Below are 18425 nucleotides of genomic sequence, written 5' to 3'. Positions count from 1 at the left end.
ATGCTAAATATTGTTTGTTGTCAACTCTGTAATCATTTTCATACCATTCAAAGGGTAAAGCCTTGATTTAAAGAGCCAGACCTTGCTCACAAATGGAATCAAGTCACCTTAAACTAATTTAATTGATGGTTGCAGAAGAAGGCCCAACAAAAAAACCCTTTTGAACACTACACTAATATTATCCTTTATAGTTCTTAAGGGTAATTCAAAAATAAACGAAGACTTTAATCAGCAGCTCAAAGCTTTGAAAAACCGTAGAGCATAAAACAAAACACATAAGGTATTGTCTATAAACACAGTGGGCTCCATGTCCAATCAGACCTACAGGTTAAAGATTGTGTATCAAAACATAATGAGATTAATAGAACGTAGTGTGTCTCAGACGGCCTTGTGAATAGGCGGCCCACTGGTTCCAGCAAAAAAACAGTTTGACATTTAAAAAGTGACTCAACTGTGAACGACAGCAGCAAGGGCCTCTTTGATATGTGTGAGAGTAGAACAACACTTTTTTTTTCTTAGCTGACTAAAATTATCATAACACACAGGACCAATATTTGTTTGTGTTGTTTTTGTTATGTTCCGTTATCGCATTTCATTTCTTTAATAGCCGAGTCTCGATACAGAAATCACTTCTCACTGCACTGGTTTCAAATTACCACTTTTCATTTAGGGTTCTTGTGTTTTCGAATCAAATTATCCTAAAAACACGAGATAACTCCCCGAGACTGAAGTGGTGAGGTCGTGTTGGCAGACAATTATTGAAAAAGCCTTGAATGAGTCCTTTAATTTCTTCAGTGTAATGGTTTGCTGACACATGCCTTCGCTGTATATGAGAACAGAGAGGCGAAAGAACAGTTTCCCACATTGACTGTGAATTTTCACAGATTTGTACTATTTACATGTAGATTGCATTTGCAATTTTCAGAAGAAAAAAAACCCGCCATAGAAACCAAGCATTCGTGGTCACAATAATCAGTGGTACTCTCAGAAAAGCTGAAGCATAATCAGAGAGAAGTGCTGAGGCAGTGAGCAGGTTCCCCAGAGACTGCTGTGCAGATGCTTATGAATACTTCTTACTGTACCTTTTCTTGGATTTCCTGCTTCTCCTTTGTGGCTTCTTCCAGCTGGGCCTGCAGGTCACTGATCTGGCTCAAGTCCCTCGCCGACTACATCACACCAACGCACATGCAGACAAACACAACAGAAAACAAGAACCGCTTTTAAACGAATGATTAAACAAGAATGGATGAGTTTCGGGTGGCTCGGAAATGTTTCAATTATCTTGCATCAAAATTAGTTTTCATGTTAATGGCTCGTGATCACAGCAGGTTCAACTAAAATAATTTGTCATGTGGTTTTGATGTAGAGCAGATCTCTCTGATTTGAAAGCACATGCTGGGTCAGAAAGAAAATAGGTCCTCGACACAGAAGCCGCACTGCAGAAAAGAAGTGGCTTTAGAAATTTAATGTCTAATTTTTAAACCAGATGGTAGATAAGTGGTGCAACTAAAGACATAAGTATGGTGTAGATTTTAGATCATCCCCATGTCTCAGGAAAATATTATCGCATAAAGGAAAAAATGCTCAAAGACGAATAACGATGAGTTTCTAGAAACCAATGACTGAACCATATACCAAAGGGACTCAGACTAACCTTATCAAAAACAAGACTATAAGCCGTTAGAAAAAAAAAATCCTTTAAAACAAATGGATTAAACTAAGGACTCGTTTGAAGCAACACTTAGCAATGGAGAACCTCAAGGTTGTGGTTTTGTGTGATGTTTTGACAACAATAATTGTTGCTGTTTTGTTTAGTGAAATTGACCAGGTCACATTTTTGTCTTCTGATAATGTGGTATTTTTATTCAAGATTTTTTTGTACCCAGAGAATCTGTTTAAACCAGATCAAATGCTGATAGATCCAATGTGATTAGATCAGACTGAAAGTAAACACCATCTAACTAGCCCACCAGACGTAAGCAGACTAAATGCTAACAGACTGACTGGCATCTGACAAAACTGATTTGGGCAAAAGGAATCAGACCCAACAGACACAGACAAATGGACAGACAAACTGCTGTCTGAAAAAATCCATCGCATCAGAAAGGATTCCAACCAAGTGGCCCCAAAATATAACAGATGCATTCGAAATGGACACAAACAAAACATCATTGGACCGAATGCATATTTGTTCTGGTGGTGTTTTTCTTTTCTTTTTTTACCAGATGGTGTGTTGTCCGACTTGATTTGGTCTGGTCCGCTTGGCTTTAGTGCATTTTGTCTCTGTTTTGTCTAATGAGCATCGATATTTCCCAGACCTCAGAATGCGCTAATTTGTAGACTGGTCATAAATCTTTTCATGGCCCGTTTCTTAAGAATACTACCGGTGTTTGCGGTGACATTTCGAATCCATTCAAACAAATGATTGAAATTCCTCAAAGGCTCAACTACCTGTGCAACTGCTGCTTTGTGCTTCTTCATCAATTCATTCATGTCTTCCTGATCCTCCTCCATGCGAGACTGCAAGTCGTTCTTCTCTCTCTGCAGTCGGCTGACCTGCTCCTCCAGCTAAGTGACAAACGGACAGAAAAACACACCTTAGCACAAAATGTCAGGATTTATTCATGAGCTATTAAATATGATAAACGGTGATTAGCCAAAGCCAGAGCAGTCCCAGAGTTTCATCTCCCTGCTTTGAAACAGTCTTGTCAGGGTGCTGGCTGGAGGATGACACCAATTGGAGATAATCAATTGGCTCATTTAGGCCAGGGAAAGTGCAGTGTGTGCAGCGTACTGGCGATGTCCTATTTGGAGTTTCAGCTGGTAAAACGCCAGTTCTCAATATGAATTCTCTAATCTAAGACATTTGCGAGATCCTCCCTTGCCATAAATGTAGCAATTAAAAACCAAAACGGAGACACACAGCACACTGTGTGTCATCCCAAGAGACACAAATATCCTCAGTCTATGAGTCGAAAATGTAGGAAGAAGTCTCGTGAGACAGCTATTAATGAGCAGACTGAGAAACAAAAAAAAAAGAAAAACATTCAGCAAAGCTCATTTAACCATTAGAGCAAAATGTTCAAATCAGACATATGCCAAAGGGCGTTTATTATTTTAATATCCCAGCATGGCCTCTTGTATGCATATAAATGAGAACCCTGCTGCAATTTGAAGAGTGAGAATTTGATATGCACAGGCCCTTAAGTAATTACACATTGTTGTTTCTGGGGGTTTTTCCTCATTAGAAAAGTGAATTTAAAAAAAAAAAAAACACAAGTGCAGAAAAAAGCTTCAGTTAAGTGAAGAAAAACAGTGTAGGCACTAATGGGTCAAAATGTACACAGTGTTAATTACATTTTGGATAAAAAAGCATTTTGTGTTGGATATAAACTGAAAACCAAGCTAAAGTTCTATTAGTTGGAACATACACTCAATTATTCCACTGTGTAAAAGAAAAAGATGTGAAAACTCACCGCCATCTTGGTTTTGACCACGTCTTCCATTTGAATATGCAAATCTTCAATTTCAATCTCAATGCCCTTTCGAGCTTTCACTGCTGCTGCACAAGTAAACTCTGACTCCTCCAGCTGCGAGGCACAGCAGGAAACGTGCAGGAAGGAAGCGAAGGACAAACGTTAGTGGGCTGAGATCAAGAATCCCTGCTGGATATGATGAAGGATTTCTTCACTGTTGCAATTTCTATACTCTGAAAAGCCTCTTTTGTTCAGTTATTTTTTGTCACTTATTAAAGGCTACAGTACTGTCATCGTCATCCTGTCATCTTTTGAATTAGAAGCAAAACGATCCCCACGAGGACATACTTGATTTTTGAGCTGGACAATCTCCCTTTTGCTCGGGGCGTTGCTCTTCAGGTGGTCCAGCATGATCTGTGCATCAGCCAGAAGGACTTTTGTTCTCTTCAAGTCTTTCTTTAGCCTCTTCTCCGTCTCCACATCCCTCTGGCTAACCTGAATAACGAATCACTCCTCTGTAGTTATTACTATTACACATGACCATCTTGCCTCCATCTAAACTTAGAGCACCTCTCAGGGCTCAAAAGCATTTTATTTCCAATCAAGACAAGTGGCCCGCGTTTAAATCGCACACACTTTTGCCGCACAGGCAAAGAGCTAAGGCAGTACCTGGTCCTGGGCAATCAGAAGCTTGGACTCCAGCTCCCGTTTTTCACGCAAGACTTTCTGCTTGTCGTCGTACTCCTCCTCCAGCTGCACCTCCATCTGTTTGAGCTGCAGGACACAACAGTGTCAAAAACGCAGGGAACGAATATCGGTTAAAGTCACACATGCATCATGAACTATCTTGTTAGACGTCACTGTTTAGGGCTGCAAACACTTACTGGCATTTGACAAAATATGTTCTTCTGTTTGTAATTCAGTTTTATTATAGACATAGATGTTTTTACAAAAGTATTCACACCATCATACCAAGTATTCAACCACAAACCTCTATGTATTTTATTGGGAATTTGTGATAAAGTCCAACAAAATTACAAAGTGAACGGAAAATTATAAAAATGCTGTTTTTTGTTTGCTTGTTTTGATTTTACAAATAAACAGCAGAAAAGTGTGACCCACGTTTGTATTTAACCTCTTTCACTTTAATATCCCTGAAAAAAAATTCAGTGCACCCAACTGCTTTCAGAAGTCACCTAAATAGTACATATTTAAGTTTCAAATGGTTCATTTCGTGGTTAGCTTCAATCATAAGAAAAGAACAAAGAAAGGGCCACTACAGAAGTTTTTTTTAAGTCAATGAATAAATCAGTTATAAAGGTTTGATGGACAGTTTGATTAATTCTCACAGATGTTTTCCATCCAATGTGACAGCCATTTGAAAAAGAATGGGCATACATTTCAGTCTTTTGTAAGGTAAGATAACTTTGCTCATATAGCACATTTCCAGCAACAAGGCAGTTCAAAGTGCTTTGAATAATATAAAAAGCAGGAAAAACAATAGCCTGAAAGATTTGCTACTCTGTAACTGCAGTTAGTAGATGTTAACTCGTGTCTGAATACAAATGCAAACAATGTGTATAAGATTTGTATTTTAGTTAATATTATGTAAACCGTGTAATAAAACTGAATTACAAACAGAAGAACATATTTTATTTCTCTCATGTCCAACACAATGTCTATAATGTGTTGTTTGATCAGGTATAAACCCAATAAAATATACAGATTTTTTTTTTAATAGAAAAAAAGATCAAGGGCTTCAAACACTTTTGCAAAGCACTGTATATTTATCCAGCAGGGTTACTGAAAAAAATACAGATCTATCGTCACTTGGTTCTTGATAATGTCACAAATCTTTCATCTTTTGCATGACAAATAATGCAAAATAATTTTTGCTTCTGTTTCAAAGACAAAAATGAGTGAAAGGATCCATAAACATATGCTGGGCTAAATACAATGAACTTGTGATTCATTTGTCAACATCAGTGTCTGTTTCTCTGTGCTGCTTTAAACGGGCATGGCTAATTGATAGCTTAGAGAAGAAAGAATGTGAATAAGAAAAATTAATGCACAAAGAGTGAAAATGAGCAACGCCTACCTTCTTACTGCACGACCGCCTGATTTCCTCCACCTCTTCATCCTTGCTCTCAATCTCTTTGGAGTGGGTCTGCCGCTGCCTCTCCATCTCCATCTCAAGTCTCAGCTTAGCCTGAGAGCAAGATAAGGACATGCATTGCAGCTTGTGACATAAGATGTATGGAGGCGATATTAGCATGAATTAATAATTTTTGGAGTAGTTTCATGTTTCGGAAAAGTGAAATTTCTGAAAGTAAATCTCAAAAATATAGAAGCACATGTACCTGCTCCAGCATTTGGATTGATCCCGCCTGCTCATCCAACTCCTCTTCCTGATCTTTCACCTTCGCCTCAAGGTCATGAAGCTGCTTCTTTAACTTAGCCAGCGAGGCCTCGTCCTTGGACTCCTGGGAGGACAGATCCTGCAGCTCTGCCTCCAGTTGCTGCACTTTCACATTGGCGGCGTACAGTTCTGTGTCCTTGTCCTGCGGACGAGAGGCACACAGTAGAAGTTCGACACCGGGGCTATAGCGTATTACTCAGAGAGCAGAAGAAAGAGGAAGCTTACCTGCAGCTGCTGGCGGAGGTTAAATATCTCACCGGTCATGATGTCTTTCTCGCGAGCCAGTTTCTCCCGCTGACTCTTTTCTCTTTGTACCTCGTCCTGAGCCTGGTTCTGCTCCAGGTCAAATCTGGGGCACATACAGGCAGATGCTTAAAAAAAACTCTGAACTGCATGTACTATGATATACAACATGAATGGACAAAAAATATTATTGGGGAAAAACAAACCTAAGTCATTTCAAATATTAATGCAAGACAAAAATCTTGCTGTTAATCTACTGATGACATGGTGAGACAGTACACAGAGTTTGCTCTGTAAAAATTTCCCTTTTGTCTACAAATGATATTCACTTTCAAAGACCCACATTTCACTTCATCTCTCTCTAACACTTTCCCTTCCATTGGCTAAAAATTTCCCCATGACATTCGGTCGTCTTCGAAATGTTTTTTTTTTTTCCATCATCCCAACAGCTAGAAACACTTATTGTTAGTGAACTTAACAGCTAAGTGTTTCCTGCTGACAGCTCGTTGTAATTCCCTGTATTTCCCTCTGAAGTGCAGCTGAAAATAATTTCACCCACAGAGCATCTTCAATTAGCCACAGGGGAGAGATCACATTATACCACAGCGATAGCTTCTTAAGTGCTTAAAGTCTAAGTCATTTTCTCCACTAATGCAATTCTGCAGATTACCGACCATCCCAGCCACTATTTGAATTACAGAAAACTTGGGCATTATGTGAGTGGGCCATCGCGTTGGGCAATCCCGGGGAAGAGCGGAGCTCAAAAATTCTCTGAGATGTGTGTTGGTAACTAAAACACGGAAGAGGCGAAGCACATTTGAAACTGACTTCCTCTGTTTTTTCTCCAAATCGTGGTTGCGGCTCTGCAGGCCTTCCAGATGAAGCTTGGTGTCCTGCAGCTCGCCAGTCAGCTTTTGGCACTTCTTCTTCAGCTGCTGCACAGAGCGCTGCAGATCCTCATTATCTGTCTGCAAATCAGCCAGCTGCAATGTGAACACACAGAAATATTACCACAAATATTATTTTTTGATAGCACTATACGTATCACCGTGCAGTATATTAATGGAATTTAAATAGAGATGCACCCATAAATTAGGAGGCTGGAACTGCATGAATTTGGGCTTGTCCACTCCTGACTGATGAAAAACTACTCGTGGCAAATTTAGATATAAACTGACTTTCAGTCAACCAATAAGTTTACAACTGATGTGAAATAAAACACCGAAAAGGAGTATCAATTCTTGGGAAAAAAAAAAAAAAATTATATATATATATTATTAATTTTTTTTTTTTTAATACAGAAAGAAAAATTCTAAATATTTTTTTGTAAATTGTACTTTTTAAATGGAAAAACATATTTGTATTCACATTTTAAAATGTGACAGAAAAAATTTCATCGCTTTCACAAAAATCACTGCAAAAATCTTCATTGATATAAAAAAAAAAATCTTCCCATTAAATGCTCAGCAGATTTTTGCAGATTTCTACTAGTGTATTTATCTTTCATCTTAGTCTTTGAAGTTGGAAAGCCTCGTTGTCATTACCCTAACCTTTTGCTCCTTCCACCGATTCTCCATCAGACTCAGGTTCCACAGAAACAAAATTCAAAGATCACTTTAAGACTAAACATACCTGGGTATGAATGATTTGTGGTCCAAGTATGTGCAAACCACTGTTTTGCAAGCAGTGATTACTGCTCAAACAGAACCTAATGACTAATTTAATACACTAAAGAGAGTTCACAATGTCAATGGAAAGAAGGTTTTCTTGGTTCTTATAAAACACTGTTTACAGCAAGTGCTCTCTCACATTACCTGATGTTACCTTTAGTATTATCTTTAATAATTAATAATAGCTGACGGCAGAATAGGCTAACACAATTATTTTCCAAGCCGTTTTTAGGTCTTTTCACATCAGAGTATTTGATAAGGAATCAGAATCAGCTAAAATCAGTACTTGCAGTTCAAAGTTTCAGATAATCCAGAGCTCAGAAACTGGCCGCGAAATTGTATTAGGTGCATCTCTAGGTTTAAAGATTACTGTGAATCAATGCCGCACACATTGGAATAGACAAAGTCACTCGTGGAGGCATCATTATTCTTTCTTGCCTTTCTCTCAACTTGTCTTTTGCTCTGCTGTTCTGTCTCCAGCTTGTCATCAAACTCCTGCTGGAGTTTCTTTTTGGTGAAGTCCGTTTCCCGAATGGCTCGATTGTATTTTATCCGCCACTCGCCTCCTAGAGAAAAAAGGCGCACAGTTCAGAAAATGTCTTTGTGACATTTTGGGTGTCTCCCACGTTTAATGCGGGCCTAGCGGGGGTACACAGCAAAAAGCGTCTCAAAAGCTCAGATTTGATGGATGCTGTGGATTATCGAGTGCACTGTACTGGCTCAGATGGTTATCGCATTCAAGGACCGACATAATATAATCCTTCAGGAAATAAAGCTTCTTTCATCAAAACATGACCTTACGAGTTCAAAAAATTCCACAGGAAACTACAAAGCAGCCTTTGCGTTTCAACGATAATCTTGAATAAACCTCAGGTAAGAATTCTGAGCTCACAACAATAGCTGTAAGAGAAGGACACATCTAAGTGGCACTTTCCGCAGTTCTTCGCCGACCCTAATTCTGGAGCTGTCACAGGCTATCAGAACTAAAACAGCGGCCAGGCAGGCATTCAGGTTCGGGTTCATTTCCAAGCCTTATCATTTCTGAGGCTGTCCATTTCTCCTTCACATACCAACACGGGCTCCTCCATCAGTGCTGCTCATTAGCATATATATAGCATAATGACAACTTGCAGGGCCACCAGCTCTGATCCCAACGATTACTTTCTCATTCATCTAAGAATTCTGATATGCTCTGTAATGGCTTGTCTGCTGAGGTGGGTTGAAGGGGGCGGTATTGCATGGGGGGAATAAAGCCCCATAGACAAAAAGCTCTCAGCAGGCGCTCCATTTTCTTGCGGAAAAGGGGGGGGACACCAATCAGTGGCCATTAGTTGTATGCCTGGGAGTGAACATCTTAATCCGCAAGCCGTAAACCCAAAACTTGGGAAATATCCTCAGCAGTACTTTGCAAAATATGTATTACTGCCACGTTTCCTGCTGTAACAGTCGAGCAAAGGACTCATTCCTGCAGCTACAATTAGTGTAGGGGAAATTTTCAAACTGCGATTCAGTATTTATATTACTGACCTGAGCTGACATGCCCATTAGGGAGGCTTAGTCAGGCTGCTGCTGGTGTCAAAAGTACAATCAATTAGGGCATTTGAAATAAATGCTTAAAAAAAGCCTAGATTCTGTTAGCAGAGAGGGCCCTTACTGCATGAGAAATCCTTAAACTTATCTACAAGGCCCGTTTTGAGTTCAACTAACCAGAATCGTCGTCATCGTCCAGCTCTCCGTTGAGCTCGGACGCCTTTGTGAGACGTGCTTCCATGAGCTCCATCTCCTGTGACTCCATTTGTTTTTTCATGGCATCAAACTTAACCTGAAATGCAGTGATTAAGTCAAGATTGAAAAAGAGTCAGTAAATGGAAAATAGACTGTGTTTCATGTCTTTTTTTGTGTGTGTGCATGTGCCTGCAGGTCCTTCATGTCCTTCTCCAGGCGGAGTCTCTCTGACGTTTCAGTTTCCAGCAACTGGGAAGCCGACTCGCTGGTGTTCCTCTCGTCGGCGAGCTCAGCCAGCAACTCTGAGATCTGTTCACACACAAGAAGTGGCATTCAACCCGTGAGAGGAACGGCTGCAGCGTGCTCACAAAGATCCTTATGCAAGTTGCTGATCGATTTTATTTTTATTTTTTTAACCAGAATGAAAAAGATGGCAAGACTCCACCACAAATCTCAAACACGGTGCTCCCCGAAAGCCGTGACAAAGACAAAGAGACCCACCCTGCTCTCCAATCGATCCGTGTTCAGTCTCAATTCACTCCGCTCTTTCTCCACTCTCTCCAGCTTCACTTTCTGCTGCTGTATCTCCTCCTGGAGCACAGATCACAGCGGTAGATTTTTACACGTCATGCTACGAGTAAATTGTGAATTATTAAGTCATTTAGGACGTGTGAAGGCGTGCCAGGTGACGCAGTTTAAATAGTGAAATCAGGCGGTGCAATTGAGCAGAATCTGTAGGGCGAGAAGGGGGAAGGTGATAGAGAGGCTTGCTCACGTCTTTGCTTCGCATCTGCTCCTCGGTGAGCTGAACTTTAATGAGTGGCTGAACTGTACTGAAGAGCTTCCACCAAGGCCAGTCCTTCACACCACGGTTCTTCTTGATGTTTTTCTGAATGCACCTGATTGCAAGGTCCTGGATCTGAACACATATGGAGAGGCAGTTACCACAGAGACTCGCTAACTTGATTGTGAGCATTTGTTGCACTGGATAAAAATAGAACTGAACAGACTGGGACACAGGTATTAGTATATAACGCTAGTAAACTAGTAACTCAATATGCAAATCATGTGCATGTTCTTTATATTCGACATAACTCCGGTACATTACTCCGAGATGCATCCGACCCAGTTTATCAAGACATTATGTGACAGCTCAACACAAAATACCTCATAGTTTCTAAGAGGAAAATGATTTTCATATTTTCCTATAAATAAAAACATTAAGGGGTTGAGGTACATTTGTATTCAGCTCTTTCAAATCAAAACTATGACCATACAAGTTTTACACATGTGAAAATTATGCGTAACATCATTATTCCATTATTTTTGAAAAACAGTTTAGCCTCAGTTTAATTGAGTCAATTCGACTTTGACTGCATTAATATGATCACTCAATAGCTGCATTTCAGTTACAAATGTGCACAAATATTTGTCTACGTTCTACTAACGTTGGGAATTTTTGTTTTCTTTTGTTTTCTTTTTGCAATTGCCGTTTCCATCAATTAAGCAATTAAAATCACACTTGAATGAAGCTTGTTAATGAAATAAGTCGTTAAAAGTCATGGCAGCAACAGAATTAACCTGTTACATGAAATATCTTCTTTGAGTTGGTGCTCGTCTATCAGCCGTCAGAGACGTAGGCGTCTTATTCAGGCTTTGGAGTGACAAACCCATTATAATTAGGAGCAGCTACGTATGCAGCATTTTGGGTAAACTGAAGTCGGTAATTTTACAGAGGAGCTATGAATTCAACACATCCGAATGACACACAACGTTTTAGGAGCTGCGCAATGCTGCGAGTCACTGGTGGAGCCAGCTGCATATAGTCTGAAAAAGACATAAAAAACAAACCATCATTCTCCTGCTAGTTCTTGACTTTTTTGTGGTTTTCTCTGGTAGTTGATCGCGTGACTCGTGTGATGTGAAAAAAGCATTTCCATTGCAGTTTTGCAAAATAAATATTTCAATACGGCCAAAATTAGCATGTTTCCATTAAGCTAATTTATTTTTGTAATTTCAATTTGTGCAGTTTCCATGGCTAATGGAAACTTCGCTATTGTCCTGCTGAAACAGTTTTCCCTTTTAGGATCCATTTTCTCATAAACTCTGACCGGCTTCCATGTCCCTGTCAAAGGAAATCATTCCCACAGCATGACACTGCCTTCCATGGTGCGTTCATTTTTTGCCATGCCTGACCTTTTGCATGTCAGCCAAAAACTTCGATATGGGTATTGTATCACCAGAACTCTTACTTAAACATGTTTTCTGTGTGGGACTTTGTTGTTGTAAAACTAATAGTTATCCTGTTTACAGATTCTGCCACCTGTGCTGCAAATCTCTGCAAAGCTCCTTCAGAGTGGCACTGAGCCTTTTCTCTGGTTAATGCTTCCCTTGTCTCGTCTTGGTAGGTTTTCAGTGACACGGAGTTTAAAAAGTGCCCTATGAGACACAACTAAAGGTTGTGATACAGTTTTATAACCCTAGCTTTGTTTTAAGCTTCTCCAAAACTTTATCCCTGACCTGTCTTAGTATGTTACTTGGTCTTTATGAGCCTGTTTGTTCAGTAGAGTTCAAACATTTATTTCCACTATTTTGTGTTACTGTGTCACATTAAAACCCCAATAAAATGCATCTAACTTTATGCTTGTAGTATGAAAAATGTGCAGGGGACGCAATATTTTTCTTTCCCACACATTCTTAATGATTTAATTGCAGAAAAGAAAAGAGAATGTCATAGACAAATAATTAAAAAAAAGAAGACAGTGGGCCAGAGACATAAAACTCATCAATCAGTAATCTCTCATCCTCAACACCGTTAAACCGAATCCCAGAAACACTGCATCTTTAATGTGTTTGATTGCCTGTTTATAGCCAAGCAGTTATCCCAGGACTTGCCTGCCTCCTCTGGAGAGTTTCCACAGAGTGCGTTCCAAGGCTGGGAGCTAATTTTTGATTAATTAAATCAAACATGTCGGCAGCTCATTCCAAGTATTACACGATTTCCATGCTGCTTATGCATGAGGCTCTCTAGCAGCGGCAGATTATGGGCAAACCCAATTAGAGCAACACAATTCGCAGCATCAGGTACGTTTTGCCCTGAAGGTACTCTCTATAACCAATTAGGATTTGTCACACAGTCAAAGCTTCAACGTGTAACAAAATGCAGCAATTCTCTGGCAGAAGATTTAAGCAGGTTTCACTTGTCATATTTAGTCTAAAAAGAAAGGAAAACAAACAAAAGATTAGGCTCCATGAGCACCATGGATAATCATTCTGGTTCTCATATCAAATTAAGACGGTGTGACAACTGTATGACTGTGTGATGAGTTACAATTGTGAACCAAGATTAAGAAACAAAGCACTCTCAGTAGTGAGAATTTGCACGCAGACCTGGGAATGTATACGTAAGAAAGCAAGCGTGGGTACGAGTGATTTTTTTTTTTTCACTGAAAATAATGCCTTTCAAAAAATGACAGCACCTGGAGCTCTATACGACAGATTTTTCTGAAGGCTGCAATAGTTACTTTTTTTCATAGGCTCTGCCTTAAAAATTAAGAAAGAATACATTCAAATCCAGTCACAGGCATGCAGCCCCCACTTTGGACATCCAGGCCAGCAGGGGGTGACTGTTCCTCATAAATATCTGGATGCTGGATAGATTACCCTTTCACTATTTCAAACCTTTTTAGGAGCCGTCTGTCACTACTAAATACGTCTCAGTTTGTACTCACCTTGCAGACATTCTGTGCCCGCTTTGACAACTGCAAATTGAATGTAATTTTCTATAATCTTATTAAAAGATTATTTGGTGATATGACTAATGTATAATATATACCAGCAAGAGGTCATATATAATTATTCTAGTTTGATTAGATTTTTTAGGCGTAAACTGGCCCAAAAAGGGATTACAAACATAATCTGTTAAAAATATAGAAAAATAAAAAGTCTTCAGAAAATATTCTATTATTAAGTGACAGTAAATAGGAGATTTGAGCATATTTATTTCTAGAATTCCCAACAACCCCATTAAACTAAGAAGAAAAATAAACTGGGTTATGGGAGGGGGATTTCAGTCCAGTTTAAATCAACAAAGATCGAATTGCTGCTTTAAAAATAATTGATAAATTTTTTTTTTTACTTCTTTAGGATAACATTTGCAATAAATAATTTACAGAATTGACAATAGTACTGAATACCTACAGAACATTTTTGCTTATGGTTTGATAGTTATGTTGCATCTCATGAAGCACATTTATTCCTGTACAAATTTGGATACATTTTGAATTTAAAACTCAGAGGTCAAATACCTTCCCCGAGGATTGCCCTAGCACCTACCCTGTACTCTTCTCTCCCCTCTTATTCCCTCTCAACCACTGCTCTTCCCCCTTTAAATCTGCACTACCACCCAATCACCTCTGACAGAACCTTCCATGTAGCTTATTGTTAGCTTTGACATTGATTGCAATGTTATATCCATATTTGTAGGTCGCTTTTAAAAATGTCTACCAGATGCATAAACATGATTTAATCTGCAAGCCAACACATGTATGTGGGGCTGATTATATGCAAAAAAGGCAGAAAAAAGATTTGTAGGGTACCTGAAGGACAACAACCAATACAGTTAGTGCCTGCTGAGGCAAAATGACAGACTTTAAAAATGTCAGGATGTCCCCTTGAGGAGACAGCTGAATGAGTGGGGAGGAAAAAAAGAGGGTGGAAAAAAAGAAACAAGAAAAAAAATGTGGTTTTGTCATTTTTGTCACATGGGTTTGGCACGGTTTCACAAGGTTAACATGCCAGGAAATATAAATCAAAGAAAATTGGGGCTTCCTGTCACATCTGTATACATCAAGCAGAAAGTGTCTGAGTGGCTTCACCACCGCTCGACGGTAACCGTTCCGGAGGCAAATTGCCATCTAATCTAACTCTTAAGATTGGACACTTCAAATAGCACAAGAGGCTACGGAGCCCTATCAGTTTTTTTCCAAGTGATATGAAGGTAGAAGCAAGGGTGCAAAAGGATATTATTGTGCAATAATTATTCAAACATTCAACAGCAGGATGCTCTATAAATATTCACAGGGCATAGGAGGGGAGATGGAAATCAATTCAATAAGCCACCATGGCTGTTTATCTGCTTCTCAACTGTGGTGTTGACTAATTGAATCAAGAATAATATAAACAGGATGGAAATCAAAATTAAAAAATGCCCTTCACAATATCATTGCAAGGAGAGATGTATCTAACGTATATGCATCAGATGAATAGGAATAAATTTGCATGCTGCAATGGCGGAAGAAATGCATAGCAAAACTGTGTGAGCAGGGGAAAAAATGTACAGCTCTGGGAAAAAAATTAGCAGACCACTGCCTTGAATCCCATTGAAAACCTCATGGTTATTCCACCAAATATTGATTTTCAAACTCTTCCTGAGTTATATTAGTATTTTTGTTTCTACATGAATATGGACTTGTTTTCTTTGCATTACTTGAGGTCTGAAAGTGCTGCGTCTTTTTCATTATTTTGACCATTTGCCATTTTCTGCAAATAAATGCTAAATGTTTGGTTGGAATTTCGTCGACGTTGAGGAACATTGTTCATTTTACTCAAACATAAACCTATAAAAAGTAAAATCAAAGAAACTGATAATGTTAAGTAGTTCTCTTAATTTTTTCCAGAGCTTTATACATATATATCAGCCATAGTCTTGATTTGTCTGCAGTCACAACACTTAGTCTACTGACTCAACAGGTATATCCACTGAATACACAACACACATTTTTATGTTGTAATTAAGTAACTGTCAATATTTCAAAAAGTCTGTTCTGTGACTTGACATGAATGATTAAATATGTTTTCTAATTTGAGAAGATGGATGCTGAACTTGGGTCCAGTACATACTCCTAGATTTATAAAGGCAACAGCCACAAAATGGCAGACAAGACAGACATGTATAGGATACAGAAGGACATCAAGATTGACCATAAGAGGGAATCTGCTCTCTGTTCAAGATCTATTTTGGATCTGCTGCAGGAAGAGGACTCTGAACATTGCCAGAAACTCTTCATTAACTTTCAGAAGTGCTTCCATCAGAAACTAAAACAATTTAAAGAATCACCTCAATGTTGCACATCTTTCTGTCTTCACATGTTTAAATGCTGACCTGCTGTTAAAATAATCCACCTTAAATTACCAAAGCTTTACATATTTTGAGTGTTCCCATGTTTTTGCTATAATAAATGTATAATAATTGCTATAATAAATGTCCATAAACATTAATACTAACTCAGAGGACAACGTTTACTTTTCCTCAGGGCACACACAGGGCTGCATTTGACAAGGCATTAACGATGATGGGAGCAGCATTTGCTTTCAGCTGTTTGCAGCAGTCATCCACCCTGCCCCCACCCCATGCAAGTTTACCTAACAAATCCAGCCTCAGCACTGCAGTTAATAAGTATCGATTATTCTGGGCGAAGCAGCATAATCAGTCTGAACCCAACAGTAAATCCCGGTCTGTAGTTCTCGACAGCTTTGACAAGTGAGCTGTCACACGGAGGGTCAGAGTTTTACTGTTAAATTAGAAGTTACACAGCAGCTGCTCTTAGACCGAGCCATGAGCTTCATCACGGCTGGTAGGATCTCTCAACCTTGAGAGAGGTTTAGCTGTGCTAACCAAATGCTCCCAATTTAGCAGCGGATGAAAACTTAACTTTTATCTAAAGTCTGTTCTGAATTAGAAAAGAAATCTTCAAATTGAAATTTGCAGCAAAAGCCCTTTGATCTTAAACAGCATGTCTAAAAATAATGTAAACTTTGTAATAGACTCAGTTTCCTGCAGATGTTAACACCCCTTCTTACCCCGATGATTTATTTTTCTTTACAACTCTCAAGTGCATGTACAGCGATTTTAAGTGTATTTGCAATTTTTCTATGTCACACTGATTAACCACTGCTCACTGAGCTGTTAATCATCAGGGCCATATGAAATTGTACTCTATTTTTGCTTCTCACACACAGCATTAAGGAGTTAATTATTTATTGACAACTTAATATAATATAAATTAATATTATATTAGCGCCATTAGTTTCAATGGCGCTAATAGTTTGACTTTCTTTACAGTGAAAAGACTAAACTGTCTGCAGGTTACAACTTTAAAATCAACACAACGACTCAACATGTGGAGGAAATATTCTAAACCAAGTATTCAAGTATGAATCTTTTTAAAAGGTTTTTATGGAAATTGAGTATGCCCAACTTGCATTACAAGGAAAACCTAAAATTGCTTTGTGATGCAGAGAATCCACATTGACCTAATGGAGGTGTTGAATTTAACCAGGGCAAGCAACATTTAAAAAGAAAACACAAACAGACTACAGATGGCAATACAGTAAAGATTACTGTGTCTGTTAGACTTCAAGTCAGAAAAAAAAATTCTGTAAGGATGCCAGTAAAAATACCACAATTTCCATTATAAGAGCTCAGAAGCAGGTGTTGGGCAGGACAGCGTCAAATGAAATGAAACAACATAAACAGCCCTCCCTTGAGAACGGGACCCCATGTCTCAGTGATATTTAGCTGTATAAATAAGGAGGGGGAAAAAAAACTCCACTACCATTTAAATGGCTAAATTACCAAGACGAAAAGGAGGACTGTTCCACCCACTGCTTCCTTCCTTCTCCTCCTCTTCCTCCTAGCAGGGGGCATTTGCACCCACTGCCTTTTCCCCTGTCTCAGCTTAATTGCAGAAGGGATGTAGAGTAGACTGGACAGACACTGAAAGATTAACAACCTAATCTGATGGACAGAATGTGTCTGCACGAAATCACAACAAATCCAATTCTTGCTCACTCAGGGGTGGCATGGATTGAGATAAATATATAAATAAATACACGATAAATATAAACTTGCTACGCTTTGGCTCAATCATGCTTTTAGCATTAGGTAAACATCTTGACATCAGAAGCAAATACACCCAAGCAGATTTATATGGTATTGTACATGAACAGTGTACGAAAACCTAGTTGTAGCATAAGAACATCTTTAGCATCGTTATCCATTAAACTATGTAATATCTAGATTTATTTTTTACTAACAGAGCAGAACATACTTCAGTTGGGTTTGGTATAATCTGAGCTGCAGAATATCTATGCAATGGAGAAAACATAGAACTAGCCTCATTATCTGTGATCTAATGCCCAGTAGAGGGTTTTCACTCTCATGGCCTAAGGTAGAGATATAAAAATTCTAAACTCAAACCCACAGAAGTAACAACTTCTATGCAGAAGAAATTAAAACGCCCAAACTGTCTGTCTTTGCAAAGTTTTAAATGTATTTGTACATACCATTCAATTAATTTTCCCCATTCATCACAAAGTGTGGCTCTACTCAGCTCTGGTTTTTTCACAGCTGCGTTCATGACTATTTAATTACAACTGTAACACCGTATTTATCACACCTACAGCACGCTTCCTAACAATCTGCAGAACTTTGCTTTATGTGGATTCAGCCCTACTGTGGAGGAGAAATATGCCATCAGTAATTTCATTTTGTGTGTACTGCTCTGTGGCACCCTGTACAATAACTCTAACCATGTGTGATCCACTTTTTTTTGGTGCTCTTAACTGATCACAGTGGGACTCTGAAGCTGACATTTGATTTTTTTGTGAACTATGCTGAGCTTAATATATTACTCTCAACCCAATGAACTACAACTTGGGCTTGTTCTTCCTCTGTATTCTCCTCATCACTACATAACATGCCAGGACTCTGACAGCATGACAAATACACTTTGCATTTGACCTGCAGCCTGAAAAACGTGCATCATTTTTGTTAAGCCAGCAATATTCCTGTGCAGATAGGCAGGTCATTTATCTGTCACTCAGCACCAC

At 38.9% G+C, this 18425-nt stretch overlaps 1 protein-coding gene across 10 annotated transcripts in view; it reads right to left on the bottom strand.

Moving 5' to 3' along the window:
* Positions 1–18425, bottom strand: part of LOC103475883 (unconventional myosin-XVIIIa-like) — a 120552-nt gene that overhangs the window by 57041 nt on the left and 45086 nt on the right. For all 10 annotated transcript variants that reach the window (XM_081615572.1, XM_008427827.3, XM_081615571.1 and 7 more), the window contains 14 exons: positions 10309–10452; positions 10035–10124; positions 9723–9842; positions 9516–9630; positions 8247–8374; positions 6967–7121; positions 6121–6244; positions 5837–6037; positions 5575–5685; positions 4146–4250; positions 3825–3971; positions 3477–3590; positions 2452–2568; positions 1083–1166 (listed from right to left, as the gene is read on the bottom strand). In XM_081615572.1, coding sequence (XP_081471698.1) covers positions 1083–1166; positions 2452–2568; positions 3477–3590; positions 3825–3971; positions 4146–4250; positions 5575–5685; positions 5837–6037; positions 6121–6244; positions 6967–7121; positions 8247–8374; positions 9516–9630; positions 9723–9842; positions 10035–10124; positions 10309–10452 — 1755 coding nt within the window. The remainder of the gene's footprint in view (positions 1–1082; positions 1167–2451; positions 2569–3476; positions 3591–3824; positions 3972–4145; positions 4251–5574; positions 5686–5836; positions 6038–6120; positions 6245–6966; positions 7122–8246; positions 8375–9515; positions 9631–9722; positions 9843–10034; positions 10125–10308; positions 10453–18425) is intronic.

The sequence above is a fragment of the Poecilia reticulata genome, chromosome 14, assembly GCF_904066995.2.
Source record: "Poecilia reticulata chromosome 14, P_reticulata-male-v2, whole genome shotgun sequence".
Classification (NCBI taxonomy): domain Eukaryota; kingdom Metazoa; phylum Chordata; class Actinopteri; order Cyprinodontiformes; family Poeciliidae; genus Poecilia; species Poecilia reticulata.
The sequence above is the reverse complement of the archived record's forward strand: the minus strand, read 5'-3'. Positions and strand labels throughout refer to the sequence as shown.